The 25782-nt window shown below is 41.4% G+C and overlaps 1 protein-coding gene across 4 annotated transcripts in view; it reads right to left on the bottom strand.

Moving 5' to 3' along the window:
- The window catches only part of LOC146636040 (diacylglycerol kinase delta), an 88191-nt gene that overhangs the window by 26396 nt on the left and 36013 nt on the right, over positions 1-25782 (bottom strand). For 3 of the 4 annotated variants that reach the window (XM_085350676.1, XM_085350675.1, XM_085350677.1), the window contains exons 3-8: positions 4489-4599; positions 4300-4380; positions 3489-3593; positions 2753-2885; positions 783-889; positions 513-638 (exon numbers count right to left, since the gene is read on the bottom strand). In XM_085350676.1, coding sequence (XP_085206802.1) covers positions 513-638; positions 783-889; positions 2753-2885; positions 3489-3593; positions 4300-4380; positions 4489-4599 — 663 coding nt within the window. Of the gene's footprint in view, positions 1-512; positions 639-782; positions 890-2752; positions 2886-3488; positions 3594-4299; positions 4381-4488; positions 4600-23318; positions 23370-25782 lie in introns of all 4 variants that reach the window. The other variant, XM_085350674.1, reaches the window with a different exon arrangement.

The following is a 25782-nucleotide window of genomic DNA, read 5'->3' as shown; positions in this document are numbered from 1 at the left end:
AGCTCTTGGTTGTTTTTTCCAGAGAAGTGGGAGGAGCGTCTCATGTGGAGAATCACAATTTCCTGCGCATGAGTCAACATGTCCCAAGGGCAGACAAACAAATAAAGGGATAATTGAATCTTATGAATTTATCTGAATTTGATCTCTCTGTTCTGTACGGAGCCGCTCACACGGTTCCAGATAACGAGACGTGTATCGTGCTTAATGAAAACCTGGCGTTCATATTTAAATGTGACAAATGATGCACTTTTATTTTGCTGACAACATCACTTCCCGAATTACCTCCATTATTGGATGGAGCTGCTTTGAGTCTGTTTGCATCGCACACTTTTCCCAGTGCACCCCTGCTATGACTCCATTTCCGTGGGCATCGACGCATTCGAATGACAGAAGTTCAAATAAGAAAGGCTGGAAATAACTCTCAGCTAAAAGCAATGCCCCAGATAAACACTAATATTGATTCAGCGTGACAGTTTTTGATGGGATGGAGGCTAAACTCAATCCACACTTACGATAGCCTTGCACCAGAGGCAGCGCCAGTCCTGCAGTCGCCTCACGCTGCCACAGTTCTTATCACACACCACACATTTGGCGCTGACGGGCAGATTGCCTTCCAGCCACTGGTGGGGCATGGACACCTGGAGGGAAAAATAAATAAACAAAGCATATCAAATGAAGCCCTTCTGCTCTAAAGACATCAAACCAAAGGTATGCACATCAGGCAAAATAATTTGCATGAAAACAAAACCAAATGCAACTCGTGAGTAAGCCTCGGCTCGTACCCCATCCTCATCCTCAATGATGTCATTTCCTATGGAGGCTAGCGTGGTCCACTTGCAGTTGTTGGTGGAGCGAACAGCACATCTCTTGTGAGCCTTGAACTTACAAACTGCAGAGGATAGATGAACAAATATCATGTCAGACACACTGGAAGTCTCCACTTTTATCCTCTTCTATTTGGGTGAGTGTATGATGTAAGCTTCCTGATGGTCACAGTGTGTGACTGTACTCCTGATAGAGCTGTGTAAAACTATGCGATAACATGATGAGACAGTGTACATATGGACTGGAGAGCAGCTGGAGGGGGTGCTAAAAACTGCAGCTCCTCTAGTCTGAGGCTGCTCTAAACGAGGGCTGCTCCCCATAGACTCCCATGTTAAGAGGCACAACTTTAAAGCAAAGACAAACATGTTTGCAGCCTGCTGCAAAACTCAGTTTTAGTTGGAAAGCATGTGCAGTATAACGTGGTTTTTGATGCTTAAAGTTATCAATTGGGGCGTGGCCTCTTTGAGCGACAGTCACAGTTAAAGCACTAAAAGCTCGTTACAGTCATCTGCACTTTTGGTCACTGAAGCTCTGATATTTTATTTCTGTGTTATAGGTTATAACAGCTATCTGTGCTATAGCTGACATGCTAAGGCTCTTTGAGGTGGCTGCTGTTGTTGTGAATTTTATATAAATGATATTTAAACTGAGTCCAAATATGGTCACTACAAGTTAAACAAAAAAACTAAGCAGGGATCCACAAGTTCAGAGGTGGTTACTGCTTAATTACTGCTGAGTTTTGCCATCATTTAGATACAGTCTATGGTAAATGTACTGCTGGGTTTTTAAAGCACGAGAACAAAATTAATCTGAAGCAAGGACAGTGGGTCGACTAATTAGAGTTAATCAGTTAATTTCTTTGTTTTACCTAATCAACTTCATATTAGGGACCAAATTAAAATAAAGTGTTACTTAAATACCTGTAACACTTTCTTTCTTCAAGATATGTTGTGCTGAAATTAAACAAAAGGAGCCCTCAGGTACTAACATGTTCTCTGAGAAGAGAAATTCTCTTTAATGGTAATTGGAAACCTGCAGCCTCAATCACACAGACCTTGAGTCTAGTGATACCCTGGCAACATGCAGTTGCTAGGGAAAAACGTGTTTTTCCTGATCAGTTGGCGGGTTGTTGTTGGCAGTCGCTGGGTACATGGTGCTTTTACTTTGAAGGAGACTGGTCTCCTTTTCTAGTTTCTTGGACTTTGAGGTCGACATACATGGATATTTTGGTAAACCTAGATTTTTGTGTGTTTTGGCCTTTCTTGCACGTGTAAATGCCGTTGTTTGTTGGATTTTGAGCTGCCGCTTAAGGGTTATATGGCGACCTGCTGCTCTGGCATGATCTTGATAGACTTTGAGGTGGTTTTACGCATTTTAATGTTCACTGAGATATTTTTCAAAATAAGCTCTTAAAATCCTGTCCTCTTCAGAAATTGTTCCGTCTTCCTCCCTTCTAAACCCCCAACCGCAGATGGCTGCTCCTCCTGGTTCTGCTCAAGGTTTCTTCCTGTTAAAAGGGAGTTTTTCCTTCCCACTGTCGCCAAGTTCTGGCTTACAGGCTGTCGTTGGATTGTTGAAGTTGTCTCTAAATTACAATTGAATGTGTTGAGTGGATTTAAAGTATGTCTGTAATCTGATTTTTACCCCTGATATGAGAGGTGACGTACTTTATACAACTGTCTCCAGTTGTATCACAAACCTGTTAAGCAACCATTGTCACAGTGCAGGAAAGAGCTTTAAAGCTACTTTATTACTGCATATCAAGCGCAGACAAAGAGAACGCTGGTGATGTAATTTTTCTTGTTAGACCAAAAATGGTAGGATTGTTTCTTAGAAATTAATGCATGAGTGACTCGACGTTCCAGTGACTTCATATGACTGAGCGCAAGAACACAGATGCAGTGTGTGTGTGCATGTGTCTACGTGCCTTCACAGGACAGGCCGTGGGAGGTGACACCTGGCAGCGCCTCTCTGCAAACGTTGCAGAAGGTCGGTCTGGCGTGCGAGCAGGCGTACCAGTTGTGCATCCCGGAGAAATGCTCCATATTAAACTGACTGGCCTGGGGGGGTGGGAAGGAGAAACATTGAGGTTGAAACGCGTCAGCACTTCTCTACACAAGAGGAAACACAAAAGGACAAAAACGAGAACTTTCCCAGAACTACAATTAAAAAAAATAACTAGGCTGGGGTAGGAGAACGATGGCTGCACAATTCATCACCTGCTTAAAATCACATCACATGAATAACTAGAGATGAGAAGGCAAAAATTGAAACCCCAAATTAACTTTTATAATAAAAAGCCTAGGAAGGCCAAAAATCAAAGAGAATATAAGCTCATAAAAAAAAATCAGAGCCTCCACTTTATAACCAATTAAAGAGGAGGCTTGGTTTTATGAGGACATCAATCGGTAGGCAAAGAGCTGAAATGAGAGGCAGATAAAAAGGAGACGAGAAGATGTGAAGGTGGATCATTTATGTGAAAAACAGATGCAAGAAGAACTGAGCTGTGAAAGCCTGGTCTCATCAAAATTAATTACACACTCATGACTAGCTATTATCTAATGATAATCAGTTTGGTCCAGTTTACTCTCACGTCAGCCAGGAGAACGAAGGATGGGGCTGAAACATAACAAGAGCCCGACACAGAGATGAGAAGCACCAACCTCGTAGGTTTCCCACTTTTGGACGGATTTCAGCGCCGTGATCCAGTCCTCCATTTCCTTCCTGCTTTCAGCGCATAACATTAGTTTGCGAAATGGAGTGATCACCTGAGAAAGAAAGAAAGTGGAAAGCTTAGAAGAGAGCAAAAAACTTGACTCCAATCTTTGAATTTCTTGTAGTTGTTGAGCAATATGGCATGACAGGCTAATGGAAGCACCAGCTGTTCTTCAGATATATGTCCCCAAATAAAATTCTGAATTAAACAAACTTATTAGAAGTTATCAATCCTGAAGTTAATTAAGCCTGGTATGAAGACGACTTTTACTTTTAAGACGAATGTTCTCTGTTTCCGGATTGCGTCGCTCTTTTTCAGGTTTCTACTGCTTGGTGGTTAGCTAGCAAGCGTGCGCAAACAAGTTGCCGTCTTCAGTGCAAACTACGGGCAGTCTCCTAGAGACCAAAGCAATCAGAAGGTTTCTGTGCAGCTCTGTATACCCCTTAAGTTCAATTCCTACATTTTGCTTTAAACTTTTTTATAAGCCAAAATTAACATTACCTGTTATATTAAAGTGAATAACAAACACACCTTGCTAACCAGACAAGCTAACTTAGCTAACTAAATTAGCTGATTAGCAGTAATCTTTTACACTAAAAAACAGCCATGTCACCACCAAATAGCTGAGCTGGCATCCATTAAAATGGTCTATTTCTGACCTAGCATTAGTCCATGTAGGCTATTTTGTCATAATTTGCCCTTAGAAAAGTTTTAAAGGGCCACCTTGTAGTCAATTATAAGGCCTGTCTTGGGCTTACTGTGAAACTGTTGTTGATGTTCTTGGTGCTGGTCTCAGCCACACTGGCATCTGATAGGTCCACTTCATCAAAAATTAGGGACTAATGGGAGAAAAAAAACCCATCAGCTTATTTTTTAGCCAGTTACATTTAAATAAAAATGTTACAGTTTAAGAGCTACGGCGGTAAAACGATCACACAGTTCTGTACCTTGCAGTCTTTGGCATAGTAGAGGGTCCTCCCTCTGAGTTTGAAGTACCTCCTCTTCCACCTCTGGAAGGAGCTTGTTTGCTTTAACAGGATTCCCTCCTTCACACTTTTCTGTAGTGAGAGAACAGAGACAGAGGGGATAGAAGGAGAGGAGGAGGAAGATAAAACAGACGTTAGCGCATCCAGAACCTCTGAATATCAGCCGTGACAGCTATTCTTCTCGGAGTTCACACGTAAACAGAAGGAGATCGGTTTGGATAGTGTCACTCGGATGGCTTGCTCTTGTCAAACAAAGACAGAGCTGCACACATGAGCAGAGCGGTGTTGACTGGATCTGTCACGATAAAACAGAAGCATCAGCCCAAAGGCACCGCTGGGCTTTTTCTGTATTTTCACCTGATATGTGTGTGGATGAGATCAGGGGCCCAAAAACAGCACACTAATCTGTTAAAGCAGCAAATAACGACGTTTGATTTGGTTTGCAGTACACTCATGCAGCATTCAAGTCAGGTAGGGAAGCAGCAGGTGGGAGATGCAGTCATCCGTGGCCACGTAGAAATTATTACCACGGTCAGAACGTCAGAAGATCGAATGATTTCATTTGATACAATCGATCCGCTTGGCTGAAACTCATCACCAATTCTGCCACGGTTGCTGTTATTGTCTTTTTTCCTCATCTCTGCTTAACATGCGCTCGTTCTTTCTTTCCCCCTGTTTGTGACTACATGGTGCAAGAGGGCCGAATCCCCCACGGGTAATCAATTTGAGACAGGACATCGGGAGGGGGTCGCCATGGAGATCCTCGTTTCTCGTAACAACCGCTGGCACATGCAGATAGGATCTTAAAAACGCGCAGCTCCCTGCATACCTGCACATTCATCACCAAATGTAGCAACAAATCACTAGATCTGCCTCCGTAACAGCCCAGAGGCTTCCACATAAAGAGAATAACCGTGTGCCTGCATGAGTCACCCGCATGTCATGGCAGAAAACAGCTGTATCACACACGTGATAAAACTGGAAAGAATTCACTTTCAAGGCATCTGTGAAAACTGCTACAAGCTCCTTTTTAATGTTTCTTCACCTTAACACTTTATTCCAAGTGTCGCACATGCCACGTGGACTTCTTTGTCATTTTGGAGGTAAAACTTCACAAAGCTGAAGAGTTATGGTAATGTGAAGTGCACATGGAAAAATCTAGGTGGATTTCATTTTTCTGTCTGTGTTCAGACAGCAATACCTTATAAATGCTTTGTGCTACCCTGATACACCAAAATCCCCATAAAGCTCAATGTCTCTTCTTTCCAAAACAGTTTGAATTTTGTGTCTAGCACCAGGTAACAGAGTAAAGGTCATTTAAAGAGCGCTTACAAGATATTTTTGCATTCATGGCATTCCATATACTCAGTTTCTTTGTCTTAATGAATAACTCAAGAACTATTCAAGATAACTTTTCAGCCAATAAGCCGAACCAGGAGGACTGCAGGTAATCACATCTTACCTTCCTCTTACCATTGTTTTCAGCAAATAAGACTTGCATAACAAACCAGTTCTCCAGGAGTTAAATCGTGTGTGTAAGTATGTCAACTTCCATCCAAGATCTTTTTCATTGCTTGAGGATACAGTCTGAAGATATTTTTCACTGTGAAATTAATATCAGTTTTCTAGGGGAGGTTTCAGGCGCTTTTCAAAAACACGTGTACGTTACTTTCCTAGTGAAAATTAACAAACGTCTCAGCTCAGGCATGGTTCGATGGCAGGTGGCTCAGCAGTCACTTGGCAGCGTTTCCATTTCAGAGCGGAAGTCTTCCCTTAAGGGAAATTGCAAACAGGAGCTTTCAAAAGTGAAAGTATTCAAATTTGATAATATCTCGCAGAGCAGGTAGTTGGCTATTTTTATCTTTAGTGGTCTGAGTGCAAACAAAAAGAAAAGGAAGAAGATTAATGCATTACGCTTCTAACATCTCTAGGGTTTGGCTTTTCATTCAGTCCTTATATTTCACCTTGTATCTTACGCCTCAAAATTATTACTTTTTGTTTATTTTTACTGATCTAAATGCATTTCTGTCATTCTGTGTTTGTCATGGGTTTAACGCCAGCTGGATGCCAGGCTCACAACAGAAAGGACTGCGTCTACTAGAGCAGTGGTCCCAACCCCCGGGCCACGGACCGATACTGGTGCGTGAGCCGTTTCGTACTGGGCCGCTAGAGTTGAGGCTTGGTGCGAAATTTATGGTTTTCAGGGTTTTTATCGTGATTTTTTACTTCATTTCTATCATTAAATCGGTTTCCCTGGAGAATTTCCTGTGTATTATAAATAAATCTTCTGTTTTTTGGTACCGGTACTGGTTTTATGTTGTTGTATTTATCCACGACACCTTAAATGCTGGTCCATTAAAATATTGTCGGACATAAACCGGCCCGTGTCGCAAAAAAAGGTTGGGGACCGCTGTATTAGAGGAACTGAGCCAACCTAGATTAGACAGCCATTACTGTCAAATGGGATTATTTGATACAAAGATAGACACTGACATTTATATACTTGCTACTGGTAACATCAGTCTAATTGCCTTTTTCTGCACCACAGAGGCAAACCCAAGATAATAGCATCTGTCCACATTTTATATATTGATACCTACCATTTACTTTAAATATTTTGGTGCATTCAATAGCACATGTATCTACTAGTCCATGATACAGATGATTCTGACAGTTTCAGTCCTCCATAACTTCTGTTACTGCTTATGTTTCTCCTGACCTTCCTCTTTCATCTCATGCGATTTCTGTCTTACTTTCTCCGGCTATTTCTCTTAGCAGTAATGTCCTTGGCTGTGTGAACAGTGGGAGTAATACAAGGCAGAGGCACCGCCGAACCAGTGATAAATCTAATTCATCGCTCCATCACAATCTCATTTCTCTATTGCAGTGTGTGTGCGTGTGTCTCCGTCTGTCTGTGTCAATGTGCAACCATGAGATATCCCGCCTAGTAATGGCGCATACAGCTGCTTGTGCTCTCAGTGTGCTTGTTTCTTTCTTAGAATAAATGTGCTTTCATACCCTGCAGGAGAGAAAATCTCATATTGTCACCATGTGAGAGAGAAAGACGGAGAGAAAAGGAAGCAGAAAGGAAAGTACCGATGGTGGGAACAATGACAGATAGGCTCACGGTATGGATCATTAACAACAGGAGATGCAGGGGAAAAAAGAAGTATAGCTGCGAGAGCGGTGAGGACTGAGGAAGAGGAACAACACAAAAAGAGAAAGATGCAAAAACTACATCAACCACAGGCTCTAGAGAGTTGACTTGAAAGAAAACCAAAGAGCAGACGGTCCCTTGAGGAAGTAGAAGAAAGAACAAAATGCACCAACAGGAAGGTGTAAAGGTCTCTTTCCACTGACCCACTTGACACTTTAGAGATAACGGTGAGGTGTAACCACCATGTTCCACCAATCAAGCTTATCTGTGGTTGCCACAACAATGCCGTCACAAACCGTCAGTCGAGGAGCTAATCAGAGCGGTTTTGTTTGACGAACGCTAACAGCATTTCAGCCCAGGGTATCAGTAAAGGACAACCTGAAAGTCAGACCCAACACAGAGAAACTCGTCAAGCCTAATGACCCCATCCCCAAACCAGGGCCTAACATTTGGCTAGGTTAGCTTACTATCCTAAACATCCCAAGCGCATGAAAAATGCAGGTTATATGGAAAACATTGAGAAATTGAGTTGATTTAGAGCTGGCAAAAGCTAACGTGATAAGCGTTTCAGCAAAATCAGATAAAGTAAAGTTCAGTCTTCTCCAGCAGATGTTCAAATGCAAATTCAATCGATTTGCCTACATTTGCCAATTTATTCTGAAAAATGTTTTACATGCTGTAACTACCATTCGTCCCTTCACCCACAGAGATATATTTCAACCCCCCATTTAACAACAATTAAAAAGCAACTTTTGCAAACCTTTTTTATCCACCGAAGGAAAAAAGAAAACCTACGCTCCTCTAGTCTGTCATTTCTTTCCACTTACCTTATAAGCAGATTGCTGCCCCTTTCTGAGCCTACTTCACTCGGAGGTCTCTTCCTGTTAAAAGCGAGTTCTTCCCCTTTGCTATCACCAAGTCCCTGCTTCTTAAAAGCGCCTTCAGACAACTGTTGTTGAATAAAACTCCATCTATCACTATCTGTCACTTGAACTTCCCACTCACTCACTTCTCTTTGAATTTCCGCTGTCCGGCTACAAGACCAAGCAACTAAATTCTTCAACAGTCACACCTACTGCTAGAGTTCGCGATGAGCTTAATTATTTAAAACTGAGCTACGCAAGCATCCCTGGTCTTCTGCTACTTATTAATTGCACTGAGTCGTCATTAACCTTTGATCACCGTGCAGAAGGAACTAGTCCCTACATTAAAACAATAAAGAGCCCGACCAATTTATCTTTCCCAGGTAAAGTTTCCTTAGCTTTCCTGACTGAGTCACACACCTGAGCACAGTGGGTGTCACACATGCCATAAAGCCTCTTCAAGCTAATTCAGTGTACGGACTATATTGAACTGCACACAGGAACATATCGGCAGAGCAAACAGCACACGTGTGTTTCACATATAAACAGACATATGTGATATTCAAAGGTCACAGTGTCTCCTCTCTTCTCCAGCTGAGCGATGTTGTCACACAGATCACTCTATTCATTAGAGCAAACTAATCACATCACAACAATCATCCTGGCACACGCACACAGACAAACACTCAGAGGAGGGCAGTGAAGTGGATATGCACACTGAAGCACATTAACACATATACTTACTCATCTGCGAAATGCACACACACACACCCGGAGCTTTGAAGGGCGCCCACATCCACACAAACATCCGACTGAATCAACCCTGATTTATTTCTCCCTTCATTTAATTCTCTAACAGACCACACACACACACGTCTGTCAGCCTCCGTCCTGCATGAAAGACTGACCTTCAGTGTTCAGTGTAAACACTCAATCAACAAATCACTGAAATTTGGACTTTCTCCCAGACAGCAGAGCGACACGAGTGACTCGACCAGTATTCTGGCGTAAACACAAAGACTGCTGCACAAAAACTTCCTGCAGTTTTATTTCCACTCGGTGAAATGAGCAATACCTGAGACTGTAGGAGAAGACGGACACGGCCAATCCCAAACAACCCACTTCTCTGTGAACTCCACACAGAAAGGCCAATACCTTAACAGTCACACCTACTGTCTGAGTTAATAGTTAGCTTCATTTCTGCAGCTGCGTGGACATGAAAAGGTAACAATATATGTTTGGTAGTTTGTTCTGGAAACCAGGAGCTGCTAAAGCCAAACTTTCACACCTATAAAGTGGACACAAATAGAGACAGAGCGATATTTTGGGGTTTCTTTAAAGTATCAAACTCTAAAATCATTGAAGAGAAAAGCTAACTGTCCTAACTTTTATGTCATTTAACTGTTTATCCAGTACTTAGTTACTTTGGTGTGGTATGAAGAAAATGTCAAGAATGATGTCAAGAAAAGTTTGTACTTTTAAACAAGCAGCAAAGAAAATGCAAAGAATCCATCTGACAAACTACAAAAAAAAACACACACAGACACACACATTCCCACAGTCTAGGACTGGGCTTATCTGGCTGTTGGTGTTTGCCTCTCACACTGACCTCTTCCTCAACCAGCCGGCTCTCCTCCGCCTTACCAAAGTGAGCCGACTCCAGATGGTCCTCGTGGCTGAGCCACTTGTCGTCACCCTCCTTCCCTCGCCCGAACAACAGGGGCGCAATGCAGCACCCACCGCACCTACACAGCCCCAGCATTTCACTGAAAACCAGTCTTATCCTCAGGACGGTGGTAAGAAACTTTTACTTCCTTTCTGTGTGCTATCTGGATTCCTTCCTTCCCATCGTTTTTCCCTTCTCCTTCTTCTTATATTCGAATGCTTCCTTCTTTTGTCTACATAAAAAGTTTCACACTAGCGGTTCTCTCACACAATGCAATTCTACTTCCTCTCTCGCAAACTTCCCTGTGGCAGGTAACCACTCCCCCCTCAGGTGTGCATGTGTTTGAGCAATTTCCCCCACCCCCGCCTCAGACGTAACTCCTGAGAGGTGAGGTGGAGCGTGCAGGTGTGCGTCTGCGTGTTCATGTAAGGACAGGCCGACTTCCTCCAGGCTAAAAATAGAACCGGAAGAACCTGTCTGGTCGGCAGTGACAACACACACAGACACACACACATGGTAGTTGCTATTCCTGCTGATTTAAGGCATCAAATTCATTTTACACACACACGCACATATATCAAGATGACGGGAAGGTTAATGGCACGCCGCTGTGGTTTATAAGAGAGCTGGAAACGTCACTGTGATCACACAAACTCACGAGTTGCCAGCCTGCGTGAGCTGTCCTGACTCTGTGTGTCTGCGTGTGTGTTTTTGTGTGTGTGTGTGTGTTGCTCTGCGCTGCCTACGCGCTGTCATCGGACCGCTTTCAGTGTCAGATCAGCATCTCATCTGCCAAGGCAAATTACAGCAAGCGTCCGCATTTGTGCGAGCGCATATGTAAGAGTGTGTGTGTGTGTGTGTGTGTGTGTGTGTTTTCTGCCACTCGGTATATCATTCTGCCTTTAATGAGCAGCAGCATGCTGTTCCCAGCAGACTCACTCAGTGACACCAGCTCCCTCTCCTCCTCTACTTGTCTTCAGTCCCCCCCTCCAGAACATTTTCCCACTGCTGATCTAATTCAGCATCAGGTCAAAGAGCTTCATTAGCAACTTTAAATGATTTTAATGTAACATGTTCTTATGTTCGTTAAAAATAAATAAATACCAAGGACAGAAAAGAGCTAAAGGAGGGACAGAAAGTCCTCTTTTACAGCAGGAAGAAAACAAGTTCCAGTCTTTTCTCCAGTGTCCTACTGCAGTCCGGTCGTTAAGTCACTAGGCCCAGTCACTAGCCGTGTGTTAACAACACAAAAGCCATATTAAACGCAGACTACTTTAGGCCCGGAAGTAGGATCCGTCACGTCATCACTGAACAACCGGATAACAGATAAGAGCCCCCAAAATATAATAAGGAGATACACTATAAGACAAAAAAGTACCAAAAGAACCTCCAAGAGCTGTTCACCCATAAAAACCCATGCCAAAATACAATTATTTTACTCGAGCATAAAATAATGCGCTTTTGATTATCGCACGTCTAGATACGATAGGAAAACACATCAAATTCTGTTAAGCACAGTAAGACAGCCTCATAGCCTTCATATATATGGACCAATCATGCTTATGAGTGTAGTTAAGGCCTAATTTTGAGGCAGGAGAATCCCTGCAGTTATTTAAATGTTACGCTCATCTACTCATGTAGGCCACTCTCTGAGCAACATTAGCAGGAGTCCCATTTGTTTCAGTGAGACTGAACTGAGCTGGTAATGCACGAGTGCCCTCAGGTTGGACGTGGCTCAAATGCCATGTAATCTAACATAAGCAGCACCAGTAAAATCTAGCGGAGGAATTTGAAAAGATCATCGAGAAACAACAAAACAAAGACTTACTGATCACCCAAAGCACGTTAAACCACAAGCCACATGTAACCACACCTCACACCATGGCTAACACTTCAGCCTTATAAGTGATGGATGGACAGTACAAATCTTGCCCCGTGAAATTCACAGTAATCTGTACGATGATGTTTTTGCTTAAAAACTGCAAGTGGCAGCTTCGACGTGCGGAAATCGACTGATTTCAGGCGTTGAATACACTGATAAACCAACCATGTGGGATCACGGGGCATCCTTGGTGGTGCCTTTAATCTGAAAATTCCCTGTTTGAATGACGTGTTTCCTTAAAGTTGTGTGCACCAGGCTTTCACGTATGTTTTTATCTGGGTGGGATTTATAGCAATGTAACATCACAAAAATTGCTTTGAATTCAAGTTTTGATTTTATTTCCTTCATCATTTATGGATTTTTTCCCCTTTTTTCATTATCCTAGAGCAGAGATGTCAAACTGGTTTGACCTCACGGGCCACACAGAGCCCATTTTACCTTCAGTAGGTGAAGAAAACCCCCCTTTCTGTCTGTGTAAAACTGTTTAACCATATTACATCCTTGTGACAGCTTCACATAAGATGAAATCAGCACAATTTCAGCAGCATGTCTCAGTTTTCTATTAAAATAATGCTTCTGTAGTAAATGAAAGAAATCTGTCAGCATGACTAAACTGTAAGAATTATATGTGCAAAATTTAATTCTTTATCTATTACTTAGTTACTTTGGTGTAGTATGAATGGCTATGGAGGAGATATTTACCAACAGGAATCTGTAAAAATACAGTTAAAAATATTAAATCTATGCACGCCTTCACTTTTTTTCAAAGCTGTCCAGTGGGCCGTATTGGGAGTCATTGGCAGGCCAAATCTGGTCCCCCGGGCCTTATATTTGACACCCCTGTTCTACAGTATCATTGATCACTCTTTTGTAAATACTGCAATAAATTTGGTGCAGAAGAATTAAAAGAGCTGCTTTCATTAAAAGAACAGATTTTTTTAAACAATCCCTGTTCAAGATGCCCAAATGTGAAGATTATTCAGCTGTGGTCTTACTAAACACTGATCAGCAGCTGTTTATTCATGAATAAACAGAACGCGGGTGCTTTTTTTCCCCACGACTAATTAAAACAGTCTCAGGCTGGCTGCTGCAGACACAGAACCACCTGGCCTTTCAAATATGGCCATGTTTTTGTAATCATGAGGCCACGCCGTCCCCGGGACGGACAACACCGGAATGCCAAATGCAGCTCGGCTCCCGTGTCACTGCCTTTGGACAAGCTGCGGTTATTTTTCTCCTCCAGCAGATGGCAGACTGAGAAAGAGATGAAGGGGGTGGTGGGGGAAACGGCGGGGAAGAAAAGGTGACGGGTGCACGGGGAGAGGAACTGCAAAGGGTTTGGAGTAAGGACCGAATGGAAACATTAAAGATGAGAGAAGGAGAATGGTGCAGTAATCTGCAGTACATTTGGCAGGACTTTAACTCGGAGCAGCCTCCCAGCTGTTTGTGTTGGCTTTTTAACACACACACGCACACACACACACACACACACACACGCACACACACACGCACACGCACACACAAACACGCACACACAGGGTTTCTCATGTGGACATGCAAATCCCCCTGTGCACCCAACAAACTCATGTTTCTGGCACCACCCAGTTGGAGTTCGACACACATCCAACACAGACACACATCATCAGGACTGACACACAAGCAGACATCTATGGAGGACCAAAACTGCCAATGACAGGAACAAGACGTGAAGAAATAAGGAATGACTCGACAGAAAAGCATCAAAACAAGTATTTTTTTAAAAAGTTACTTAAATTCATAGATTTGTTTTAAATTTCTTCTGCATTTGTTTTTTTAATGAATTACAAAAATAAACATATATGCCATGAAATACATTTAAAATATTATATTTATAATTTGGTTTTTATTTTATTTTATTTATATTACCTTTTTTTAAAAAATAATTTAAATAACTATAAATAAAAATGGAAAGTAAAAATTAAATTTTAGCATAACAAATAATTAAATAGATGTATTTTTAAGAAATGTAAATTAAAATGTAAATAAATGTAGCTACACCTTATTTTGACATCTATATATTTTGTAAGTATTTAAAAGAATAGACCCTCACTGGCCAGTTTTTTAAGTACAACTTTTCAACTGGTCACTAACACAAATATCTAATTAGCCATTAACGTCACAGCAGCTCAGTACACTGACGCATGTGGACGCAATTAAGACAAACTGAAGGTCAAAACCAGCATCAGAACGACAAAGAAAGGGGATTCACAGTGAGTGCCTTTGAATGTGGCATGGTTTTGGTGCCAGACGTGCTGGTTTGAGTATTTCAGAAACTGGTGACCTGTTGGGATTTTCCCCACACGACCATATCTATGCTTTACAGAGAATGGTCTGAAAAACAGAAAATGTCCAGTGAGCTAAACGGTGGGTGGGTGAAAATGCCTTGTTGATGTGAGAGATTAGAGAAATCTTATTGCAATGAAGGTATGCAGAAGAGCAGCAGCAGAAGACCACACCCACCCACCATTTACTCCACTCTGTCAAGAACAGCAAATGTTTTCTTCAACAGTTGGATGGTAGGGTCAGAATTTGGTGCAAACAAAATGTAATCATGGATCCAGCCTGCACATTTTCTTGGCATATGGATGTGCAGCCAATAAATCTGCAGCAATGCAGTGTGATGCTTTCACCTCAACATGGGACAAAACCTCTGAGGAATGTTTCCAGCAACTTGTTGAATCTATGCCACAAAGAATGGAGTTCAACATGTAACCAGCAGATTGTACCTAATAAAGTGGCTAGTGAGTGGAATTTCAGGTATTAAGTCGCGTATTTATTTCTACATTTATTTTTTTGGCATTTACAGACTTCCGTAGGCAACCTGGATCACCCCAATGCTGTAAAGCCCCACCCAGCCGGCACTCAGAGGTCACTAAAACAAATGCAGCGTATCATTAGCACATAACAGCTGACCCGGGTCTGTTGTTGTTAATTATACTTATTTTCTCTCTCGCTCTCTCGCCGTCTTTATTTTCTATTTTTTTTGCTTTGTGACATTTGAAGTTGGTGATGCAAAGGCATGTGGGGTTGCCACGGCAACAGTTCGACTTTCAAATCAACCTTGAGCGTTGGAAATTTAAGGACCAGCGCGCAAACAGACAAAAAGAAAAAAGAAAAAAACAAAAACAGAACTTGCGCTCCTTTTCACCTGGACGTTTTCTCTTCAGTTAATCAAACAGGAAGTAAACTAGGCTTCCTATGGGTGTGTGTGTGACGTTTGTGTGCATAAGGTTGCGTTACCTCACCGTCCTTAATAACTTTCATTATGCAAGCAATTTTATTAAACGGTGCAAAGAAACGCGGTTAAACAGATCATTTGAAATAGAACAGCTTGCATCATCTGTTATACATAAAAAACATCTGACCACACACACACACACACACACACACACACACACACACACACACACACACACACAGAGGGAGAGTCAGAACAAGGCGTGGGAGGACTTTGCACCATGGCGACCACATCCTCTCTCATGTACCTCTGTGTGTTTATTAATAGACACAAACACGCCAGTGATATGTGCAGAAAGCAGCCAGAGAGAAACTCTCGTACACTCTGTCGTACTTTAGATGGACAGATGGAGACAGCCAGACACAACACACACACGCACGCACGCACACACACACACACACACACACACACACACACACACACACACACACACACACACACACACACACACTTTCTAACCCTCTGACATACACGCATGCACACATTTCTTCAGGTTTAGCCCAGTTTTCACATTTTTATGTTAATGTGTCTTTGAAAGATCATCCAGTTTTTGGCTTCTGCCCGTGAGGTTTGTGCACTGAAGGACACATAATCTGCTGCTGGTGATGGTGACAGGAGGAGGAAGAGAAGGGGGGGGGGGGTTTCCCAGGAGCATATGGACCAAATCTGGCCCTGATGCTGTATAATCCTCGCATACATACACACACATAAACACACACAAGCGAACAGATAGGTCTCTCAGCCAGAAATAGACACACAGTGACAGAGAGATGGAAAAAAGGTGCAAGGCTCTCATAATGTGCCGATGCGATTAGTGTGCTCTTCCTGTTGTTTAGATTTGTGATGTTAATCACTCTGGTGATGGTTTTTTTTGTTCTGCTGTCGTTAGAAAAGAATTATGCAAATAAAAGTTTTACATTTGGGTAAGACGAGAGGAGGTTGTGATGTAATTCAGGTAGGGGAAGAAGGAGAGGAGTGTAAAGACAGGAGGAGGTAAGCCAAGATTATCTATATGGCCATGCATGTGTGTGTGAACGCACTGGTGATTATCCGTGATGATCACACCGTGCTGTTTAATCTGGTCTCAAAGCATCCAAAAAACATCAGATTGGGGGGATGTGTGCACGCCTTTGTGTGTCAGTACATTCCTGTGTGCGTGTGTCTTCGGGGGACCCAGTGTGCATGTAAATGTGATAAATTTCAATAAATCTAAATAATCAGGGTGTCCATGTGAAGATGTGCATGATGTGTGTGTGTGCTCTCAATTCCTTTTCCTCTGGCAGCTTTACCTCAGACGCACACATACGCGCGTGCACACATGCAGACGTTACACTGACTTATTTAGTTTTGTAGAAGCTCTAACTCTAAACCACATGTTCACCCTTTAAATTAATGATCTGAATTAATTTAATGAAGGAAGCAAAGTCCCCGCAGCTTGTGTTTTGTGCACACCTGCTCACACATGATGAATTATCCACCCCTGCAACCTAACCTTCGCTTTTGGTGTTCGCCACAAAAGGCTGGACTTTGGAAGGAGGCAGCAAAAGAACTCCAGTGACTGGATCTGTGTGAGTAATGAAGCCAACCTTTGCTTCACGTTTGGTCTGAACCATAAAATAAATCTTATTTTAACCTGAAAGAAATGCAGGTCCTCTAATGGCCACTTGTGGCTGGCTATAACAATGAGTTAGTCCTCATAGACTCTAACGTTTTAACTGACCAGTAAAATGACTTTGACCTTACACACACAGGCATCAAGACCTATTAGTGAACATTTAGCAACTGCAAGACGCTCGGTGTGATTCCCAACCAGTTACGAGGCCTTTCGGCTAAACCCTAATTCACTCAAGACTAGAGTCCAATCAGTGACTGCCCCTCAACCACAGTTTGATGGAGGCAGTGTGTATTCTGCAACAAGCTGAATAAACGAAGGTTGAATGCTGAGGTTTATTTATTGGTGTTGTACCCAATACCTGCTCGCAGTTCCTTTGGTCGCTAGCAGATTGTTGTGGTTGTCCATGGTTTGCATGGAAGATGCCAACTTGTGTGCAAATGCTCTCCAACTGCTAGCAGGGCGAGAGTAAATCTGAGAGCACAACGCAAGCTGGAAACAGAAAATGTTTTGCTGCAAAGTTGAAATGCAACTTTGTTTTTGAGTCCTTTGAAATGTATTGGCTGTAGGAGGGATGTACCACTTTTACTTTGAAGGCGAGTATTCTCGATTTCCTGTTTGTGTTGCACTTTGTGAAATCTGATTATTTAGCAAGTCTTTGCAGACAAGTCGAAGTCTTCCATGGAAACTATAGGCAACCACAGTAAACTGCTAGTGACCAAAAAAATCACGAGGCTTCCGGTGCAGCATCCTCTTTGCAGCCAGTTTCAACCATTAGCCAATCAGTTGGGGGTACTCAGTATGTTTTCCAGAGGGGTCACCAACCAGTCTCTGGACCCGTGTGACTGAGGCTTTACTTAGCATTAATTACCAGCTTTATTTAAAAAAACACCACGATGGCAATACCCAATAGCTTAAAACTGTCACCTGAAGCTCTGACTCAAAGTGAAGACCACTGAAATGTCATCACATCCCAAAAACATGTTCTGAAACTCTCAGTGATCCTCCCAAAGACAGACAGATACAAGCACACACTCACACATCAGTAATCAGACAGAGATAGAGGCAAAAACCAAACCGTCTAGCTTTCTCTCTCTGCGCCAATGGCTGTGCTGTCGTCATGGGAGATGAGTGATTTCCAACCCATGGGGGCTCTTCCTGTCCTCTCCACTCATTTCCCGACAGTCTCATTCAGAACATAATTGCTGCAGTAAACTGAATTGTGCTGCGCTCCAGCAAACGCTGCTGACAGCTATTAAAAATCACTTTAATTTCACAATTATGATCAAATACAGATCTGAATTCTTCTGCCTCATGGGAACAGTTTAGAACTACTAGTACAGGTAGTACTGCAGGAGTACAGAAACACTGCAGACGAATGCATACATTTTAATTTCTTTGCATCTGAGCAAAGTAACCCGTTTTATTTTATATATGAAAATCAGATTTTCCAGTACAATTTATTGAATCCTTACTATGCTCAGCATTTACATACACCCAAACATTTACCACCAACCACAGACTTTACCACCATTTTATTTAAAGACTTCTGTGTGGTCACCTGTTAAAACTGAAGATAAATGATTGAAGCTAATTAGATTCTGCGTAAATAAAAGACTCAACCCCCCCCCCCCCCCCCCCACACCTCCATTTCAACCAAAACGTCACACTGTGAAGTGTGAAGGATTCTTCCTTCTTCACTTAAGTAATGTTTTCACTCAAACACAAAGCACCGAATGAATTTCTCATTGCCCAGAATGACTAAAAGCTAGCCTCATGTAATTTCCATATATTACAAATTAAAGAATAAAACCACCAAACCAAGTGTTTTTTAAGCTAGACTGCAAACTCACTGAACCCACATTTTAACAAGTGTCTTAAAAAAATGTTCAGATCAGTTACATGTAAGTGGAGATTTCTGGTGTGTATGAAAAAAATAATAAATGATATATGTTAATTATAGTTATTATATTAAATTACTCCGATATAATATAAGAGTCATGTCTTATACTTATATTTTATACTAGTTTTATATATATATATACACACACACATATATATATATATATATATATATATATATATATATATATTTATATATTTATTTATTTTAATCAAGACCAACTGAGCAAAACTCTCTCTAACTCTATATCCAGGGGTGCACATAAGTGGTCCACAGGTGCGCATGCGCTGTCAAAATAAAGGACGCGCACCAGATATGAAGTTGCAACGCACGTTTGTGTAAATAAGATTTACTGGAGGAGGACAGACATTTGTTTAGAACTCTTAACCCTCTCAAGGCAGGCGTTGCTGATTTGCAACAGTTAAAAACTAACAACCTGATTACCCCACATACATATTTTATGAGTTTTTTTTACTCAGAAGTACCACTGCAGTACTTGCTTGTGCATTAGCAACAAAAAGTTTAATTTGAGCCTGAGAGGGTTAAAGATGTCGAAGAAGCAAGCTCCTTTAAGCAATTACATTGGTGTTCCTCCACCTCCAAAGAAATATCAGAAGGAGTCCGAACCGCAAAAGAAGCGCTTATTCTCGAAAAAGTGGTTGCAGGAGGTGAGCTGGCTTCAAACAAATGGCAAACGGCATATTCTGCACCACATCTCTGTGTGTTCATCATTTGTTTGAAGCCAGCTCATGACATGACATTTCTATCTGAATATATCTCTAACTAGGGATGGGTATCGAAACCCGGTTCTTGTTGAGAACCGGTTCCCACTGTTTCAATTCCTTGGAATTGTTTGCCATTTTTGCAAACGATTCCCTTATCGATTCCAGTTGCCCTGAATGATGTCACCACGTTGCAGAGCATCATTTACCTGGCAGGAAACATGGCGGCTCAAACGCTCAAAAGTTTGATTATACTTTACGAGAACGGATGACAACAAGGCAACTTGCAATACTTGCAAAGTAGATGTTTCATTTAAGGGAGGAAACACTACGAATATGCAAAAGCATTTGCTCACAAAACACGCGATAACCTTAAATGAATGTCGTGTTTTTAATTCCGCTCCGGACTCGTGAATCTCAACCCAGCAGCAGCGGTAACGTTTGCACGTCCTCTCCCGTTAATGCGGCAGGTAAATAATCAACTAACAGTGCATATTATGTTAGCGCGATCTACCTTATTACAAAACCTGCCATTACTGTGCGTTTAGGTGACCATGATGAGAGAGACAGAGTCTGGCTCAGATGCTGGCAGTTCTCGCTGCAGTCTACCGGTAGCGTCTCCTTTCAGGCCAGGATAGACGAATGTCACCGAGCAGTGACTAAGTTTGTGGTCAAAGGCTTGCACCCATTTGCCACAGCAGATGCCCTGATTTAAAGTGAATGTGTTTAATTGTAGGCAGGACATTACTGGATATTCGTGTGTAATTGCTACAGAATAATTTATGTTATACTTTGTTATTGCTACAGAAGAACATTTATTTTATTATTTTACATTTACAAATTTTTTTTCCTGGGGACCCTGTGACACCCCATTGAAGAGCCGTAGGCTGTGGATCTCTTAAGATCTCACTGTTGGGTTTGTAAGGCCATGTTACTCCTAAATTTCTATCTTGTTCAAAGAGAAGATATAAAACAAAGTTCTAAGCTAATCGACCTTAGTGTTCTCCTTTTTTAAAAAGAATCGATAAAGAATCGAATCGTTAAACAGAATCGAAACTGGAATCGGAATCGTGAAAATCTTATCAATACCCATCCCTATCTCTAACCAATGAGAATAGGTCATTTTGTTTTTCTTAAATTCCTTTCCCAGATTTTGGCAATAAAGAAGCAAATGAAGAAAATTATAAAGAAATAAAATCACGTAACTGCCATACATAAAAATTAATTTACAACTTGTTCAATAAATGTAAGCTTTCCTTTTTTTAAATTCCAGGTAGGTCTCGGTAGGTAGGTCTTCTATAACTTTAAGCGTCTATGATTATTATTTTTTTCTAATGCAAGTTTTCTGACATTATTGAATATGGAAATGAGTAAAGGGGGATGCTTTGTGCAATTATCCAACACATAGTTTGTACTAGTGTATATAAACACCTACATTTGTATTTTTGACATTTTCTTTTCACTAGCCTCTTTCCTATTTTTAATCGCCTACAGTCTTCAGCCAGTTTTGGATCATTGTTTCATGTCATCTGCGTTATAAGACGCCCCTTCTGCAGTCATTCCCACAACTCACCGTCAGTATTTTTCCTCCTTTCATCTTCTCCACTTTCTCCTCTATCAAACAAACATTTCTTCTCCATCTACTCGTCTCATTTTAAGATTTGTGAGGCCACCTTTCATTCCTTATTTGCTTTGATTGTGGATCTTTTCATCTATCACCACAAGAAAAAAAATCAAACTTTATACTTGTTGCATATTTCGCTTTATCACAGCATAGCTGTAAAACTGATGACCAGGGAGCTAAATTTGAATGCAGCTGAATAACTTACAACAACTTGGCTCTACTTTTAAAGAAGACATCAATTTCAAAATTGTCCCGTGTCTGAGGGGGAAAAAATTGTCTCACCTAACTTTTTCTGATTTACACTTTGAACTCCAAAGAATAAAGAACGTATTAAAAAATACTCTTAAACATTCCTGTCGAAGTCATGAGAGTTTGTGAATTCTACATAAATATTAATTTGCATCTTGAATTAGTATGCACATAACATAATGCAGTAATTATAATAGCTGTAGGAATTTCATTATGGCATATGTATTACAGTACTGGAGGCTCTACAGTGTTGTCTATTTGAGGACATGATTTGAGGACACGCATGATCTGACTTTTCACTTTACATGTATATTCCAGCCATGCATGGTGTCACAGGAACCAAACGGCCTCGACACTTTTTATTCTATGCAACATTTTATTCTCCACACGCATTGTTTAACTACAAAGGGCCTGCAGATGTGAAGTGGTAGGTGGGATGACTGCATAAACACACGCTGTAAGACGTGAGCGATTAGAGCACAAAGAAGAAACACTCGTTTGTGCAGCTCCAATTCCTCCGCACCGCTAAGTGTGATAAAAGAGCTCCGAGCCTCTGCACTGGTTCTGTGACTGCAGCCCAGGGTCGAGTCACTTCGAATCAAATCAAACAAGATGAATCAGAGGACCTGTCCCGTCACTGCAACATGTGCCCGCGTCCTCGCTGCTGCTGATGGAGATTCATTCGCTGTCTAAATAAAAGACACAGCTTTCCCTTTAGCTCTCATAAAAATTCATTTCAGACTGAGCTTATTGTTTTTCAGAGCAGTTCTGATACATATTTGAAGCAGATGGTTTTAATTTCTGCTGCTGGAGCTCCAGTGCAAAAAGAAAACTATTTGTTTTCCGCTTAAATCGACTCTTATGGAATTCATAACTTTCTTTAGAAAAACTAAAGAAAAGATAAAATTACAGTCCCATACACATAAGTGATTACAATGTCAACAACCCAAAACAGTGAAGCATGGGACCTTTAAGAAAATTTTCCATGAATCCAAGAACTGATAAAATCGGATTCAAACTCCTTTCATTTTGATACCGAATGGGGAGGCTAGTTCGGTAAGGTGTCAACTTACTGGGTCAACAGACATTAACAACGTCACCACCTCAGCCAACCAACGTTAACAAGACCAAAGTACAAAAATGTTTCTCTCTCCTTCCTAAAAGTTTCAACGGCCTAGAGATCAGATATAGTGATTGTGTGTGTGCATTTGTTCGTGTGAAAAAAGAGAGATGGTAATGATGTATATGCATTCCTGTCAAACCACAGGAGAGATATGATCAGCAGACCTGAAACCCGTAGAAGCTTTTAACAAGAAAAACGTGGGTGCAAATCAACCAGTGATTGAGGTGTCCATTTAAAAATTAAACATCCGGTTTTTCAAGAAAATAAATGAAGGAATTTAAAAAATGGCCACAGACTGTGTCTAAAAGATAGATGAAGCCACTGTGATGTCACCTACTTATATAAATTGAATTGAATTAAATCATAATAACCTGTCAATCACAAAGTAGACATGGCTCAAAGCATACCCTGCATTATTATTTAATATATACTCAGTCGGACCATGTTTCAATAACTGTACACTATGCTGTATTTATGATACATGACGCTAGCAAAAACCTCATCAAGGAGTCGCCCCCTGCAGGCCCTTACAAATAATGTGTTTTTTCAACACTGACTTTTCACACTCGAGGCTACGTCCATCTTTTATAGACAGTCTATGGCAAGGACTCTCAGAAGTTACTCAGTAGGTCAGCTTACCTATGGAGCCAAACATTTCAGTCACCGTGTCAATGTGAATTGTAACAGAAACAAAAGTGAAAACATGAACTCACTGGATGGTGATGCATAGTGGCGTCTAAGGTGTTCAAATCAGCATGAAATATCTGTTTTGGGAAAAAGCACAAATTCACCTCAAAGTCTATTTTAATAACTGGTCAAGAGGTTTCAATGATCAACTGATCTTTACTAGAGCAGGGAGAAAGGTTTGACAGCCAAGGAAACCTAGCTACTGAACACAGGTTAGACGACCCTGGAGTGTGCATACGAAAAACAAGTACAAGCGGCTTCGACAAAGTGGCAAAAAAAAAAAAATCATATGAAGACATTGATGAAATATCAGCGAAAGCAGCAACTATTACTGTTATTTTCAAGTGCGGATTTGCAATTAGTCTGCATCATCTACACTCGCCAACCAGTTCACCTGCTCTTTAATGTAAATATTTAATCAGCCAGTCACATGGCAGTAGCTAAGTGCATGGTGAAGACGAGCTGCTGAAGCCCAAGCTGAGCATTGGAACGAGGAAGAAAGGTGAATTTAGTGACTTTGAAATTGGCATGGTCAAAAAGCCACGATCTGCTGGGATTTTCCCACAAGACCATCTGTAGGGTTTGCAAACAATGGTCTGAAAAAGACAAAATACCCAGTGAATGGAAGTTTTCTGGGTGAAAATGTTTTGTTGATGTCAAAGGTAAGGGGAGAGTGGCCAAACTGCTTTTATCTGCTCAAATATCCACTTATTGCAACCAAAGGAGACAGAAGAGCATCTCTGAAAAGCAGCAGAAGACCACACCTACCACTCATGTCATTTAAGATGAGGAAATTCAGGCTCCAATTCACAGAGGTTCACTAAAATTGGACAATAGATGATGAATCTCGATTTTGACTACGACATTTGGATGGTAGGTTGAGAATTGTAGTGGTCCAGTGGTGCTGTAATGGTGTGGGGGATGTATTTGCATCATGGGCCTTCAGTCAGCAAATCTTTCAGAGGAATGTTTCCAGGATCTTGAATCTGTGCCACGATAAATTGAAGTAGTTCTGAAGACAAAAGAGGGTCTAAGCCCGGATTTGCAAGGCGTAGCTAATGAAGTGGCTGGCAAGTGTAAATCTGAAAGCGGTAGTGCTATAGCATGGATTCAACACAATAACGTGTCATATTCTGTGGGCAAGAGTCCAGTCTTGGTTTATATAAAGGTGGAAGTAAAGTCCTAAACATAGCTATTCCTTCTGTCTCGTCTTCTTTCCACATTGCTCTGTTTCTACCTCTTACTTTCTTTATTCCTGCTGTTTAAAGCTCTTGTTCTTCCAGTCTCTTCCTCTCACTCCATTAACTCTCATTCTTTGCCTTGGATCAATATCATGCTTCCATCTCATCCCCCTCAACAATTCCTCCTCTATCCAGGCCTTCTGTTTACTACCCAAATCGATACCTCCTCCTACTCCTCATCCTTTATTTTTCACTCTGATTTCTTCTTCATGCCACCTCCAGCTCTCCAGCCTCTTTCCTATTTTTAATCGCCTACAGTCTTCAGCCAGTTTTGGATCATTGTTTCATGTCATCTGCGTTATAAGACGCCCCTTCTGCAGTCATTCCCACAACTCACCGTCAGTGTTTTTCCTCCTTTCATCTTCTCCACTTTCTCCTCTATCAAACAAACATTTCTTCTTCATCTACTCGTCTCATTTTAAGATTTGTGAGGCCACCTTTCATTCCTTATTTGCTTTGATTGTGGATCTTTTCATCTATCACCACAAGAAAAAAAATCAAACTTCATACTTGTTGCATATTTCGCTTTATCACAGCATAGCTGTAAAACTGATGACCAGGGAGCTAAATTTGAATGCAGCTGAATAACTTACAACAACTTGGCTCAAACTTCACTTTCAGCTGTGGTTACTAGATTGGAGTAGCTATAGGGGACATAACTGTAATCATCCCTTTCATGCATAATAGCTGAAATTTTCAATACAGCTGAAATATTATGATCTCAGAGCTCAGCTATGTTTCATGACGTGTAAATCCCTCTGGTAACGAGCAGCAGTGGACAGCTGAAGTCAAACCACAAAAGTAACCAGTGCATTGCCATCCTGTGTGTAACTTAACGCCCTTTGGCCATGTTATAGATAGCCGTCCACTACAAAGTGCACACTGGAGGTCAGAAGGTCACTTTGTGGGATTTTTTTCCCCACCAACTGATTTGTCTAGTTCAGTGATTACCAAAGTGTGGGCCCCCTGGTGGCCTGTGAAGGTTCTGCAGGCGGGCCACAGTAATAAGTTAGTACAGTTACGTAGTAATATAAGTTTATGTATTCAAACAAAAAGTGAACTGAAACTGGTAATCGTGTCTGTGTCCCAGTGGCAGGTTTTTCACACATTGCCCTTAACACTTTGCATATGACTGGGTAGCATTAGCAATTTATAGCTAACAGCCTTTTAAGAACATGCATTACTTTCTCTTTCACTAGAGTGAAGATTTACGATTGGGTGGGCCCTGTGGGATTTTCTGGTTTTTAAA

Source organism: Diplotaxodon limnothrissa, linkage group LG3, assembly GCF_057381915.1.
Source record: "Diplotaxodon limnothrissa isolate DT_005_m linkage group LG3, D_limnothrissa_male_GT1.1, whole genome shotgun sequence".
NCBI lineage: Eukaryota > Metazoa > Chordata > Actinopteri > Cichliformes > Cichlidae > Diplotaxodon > Diplotaxodon limnothrissa.
Note: the sequence above shows the minus strand (reverse complement) of the source record. Positions and strands in the feature narration are given on the sequence as shown.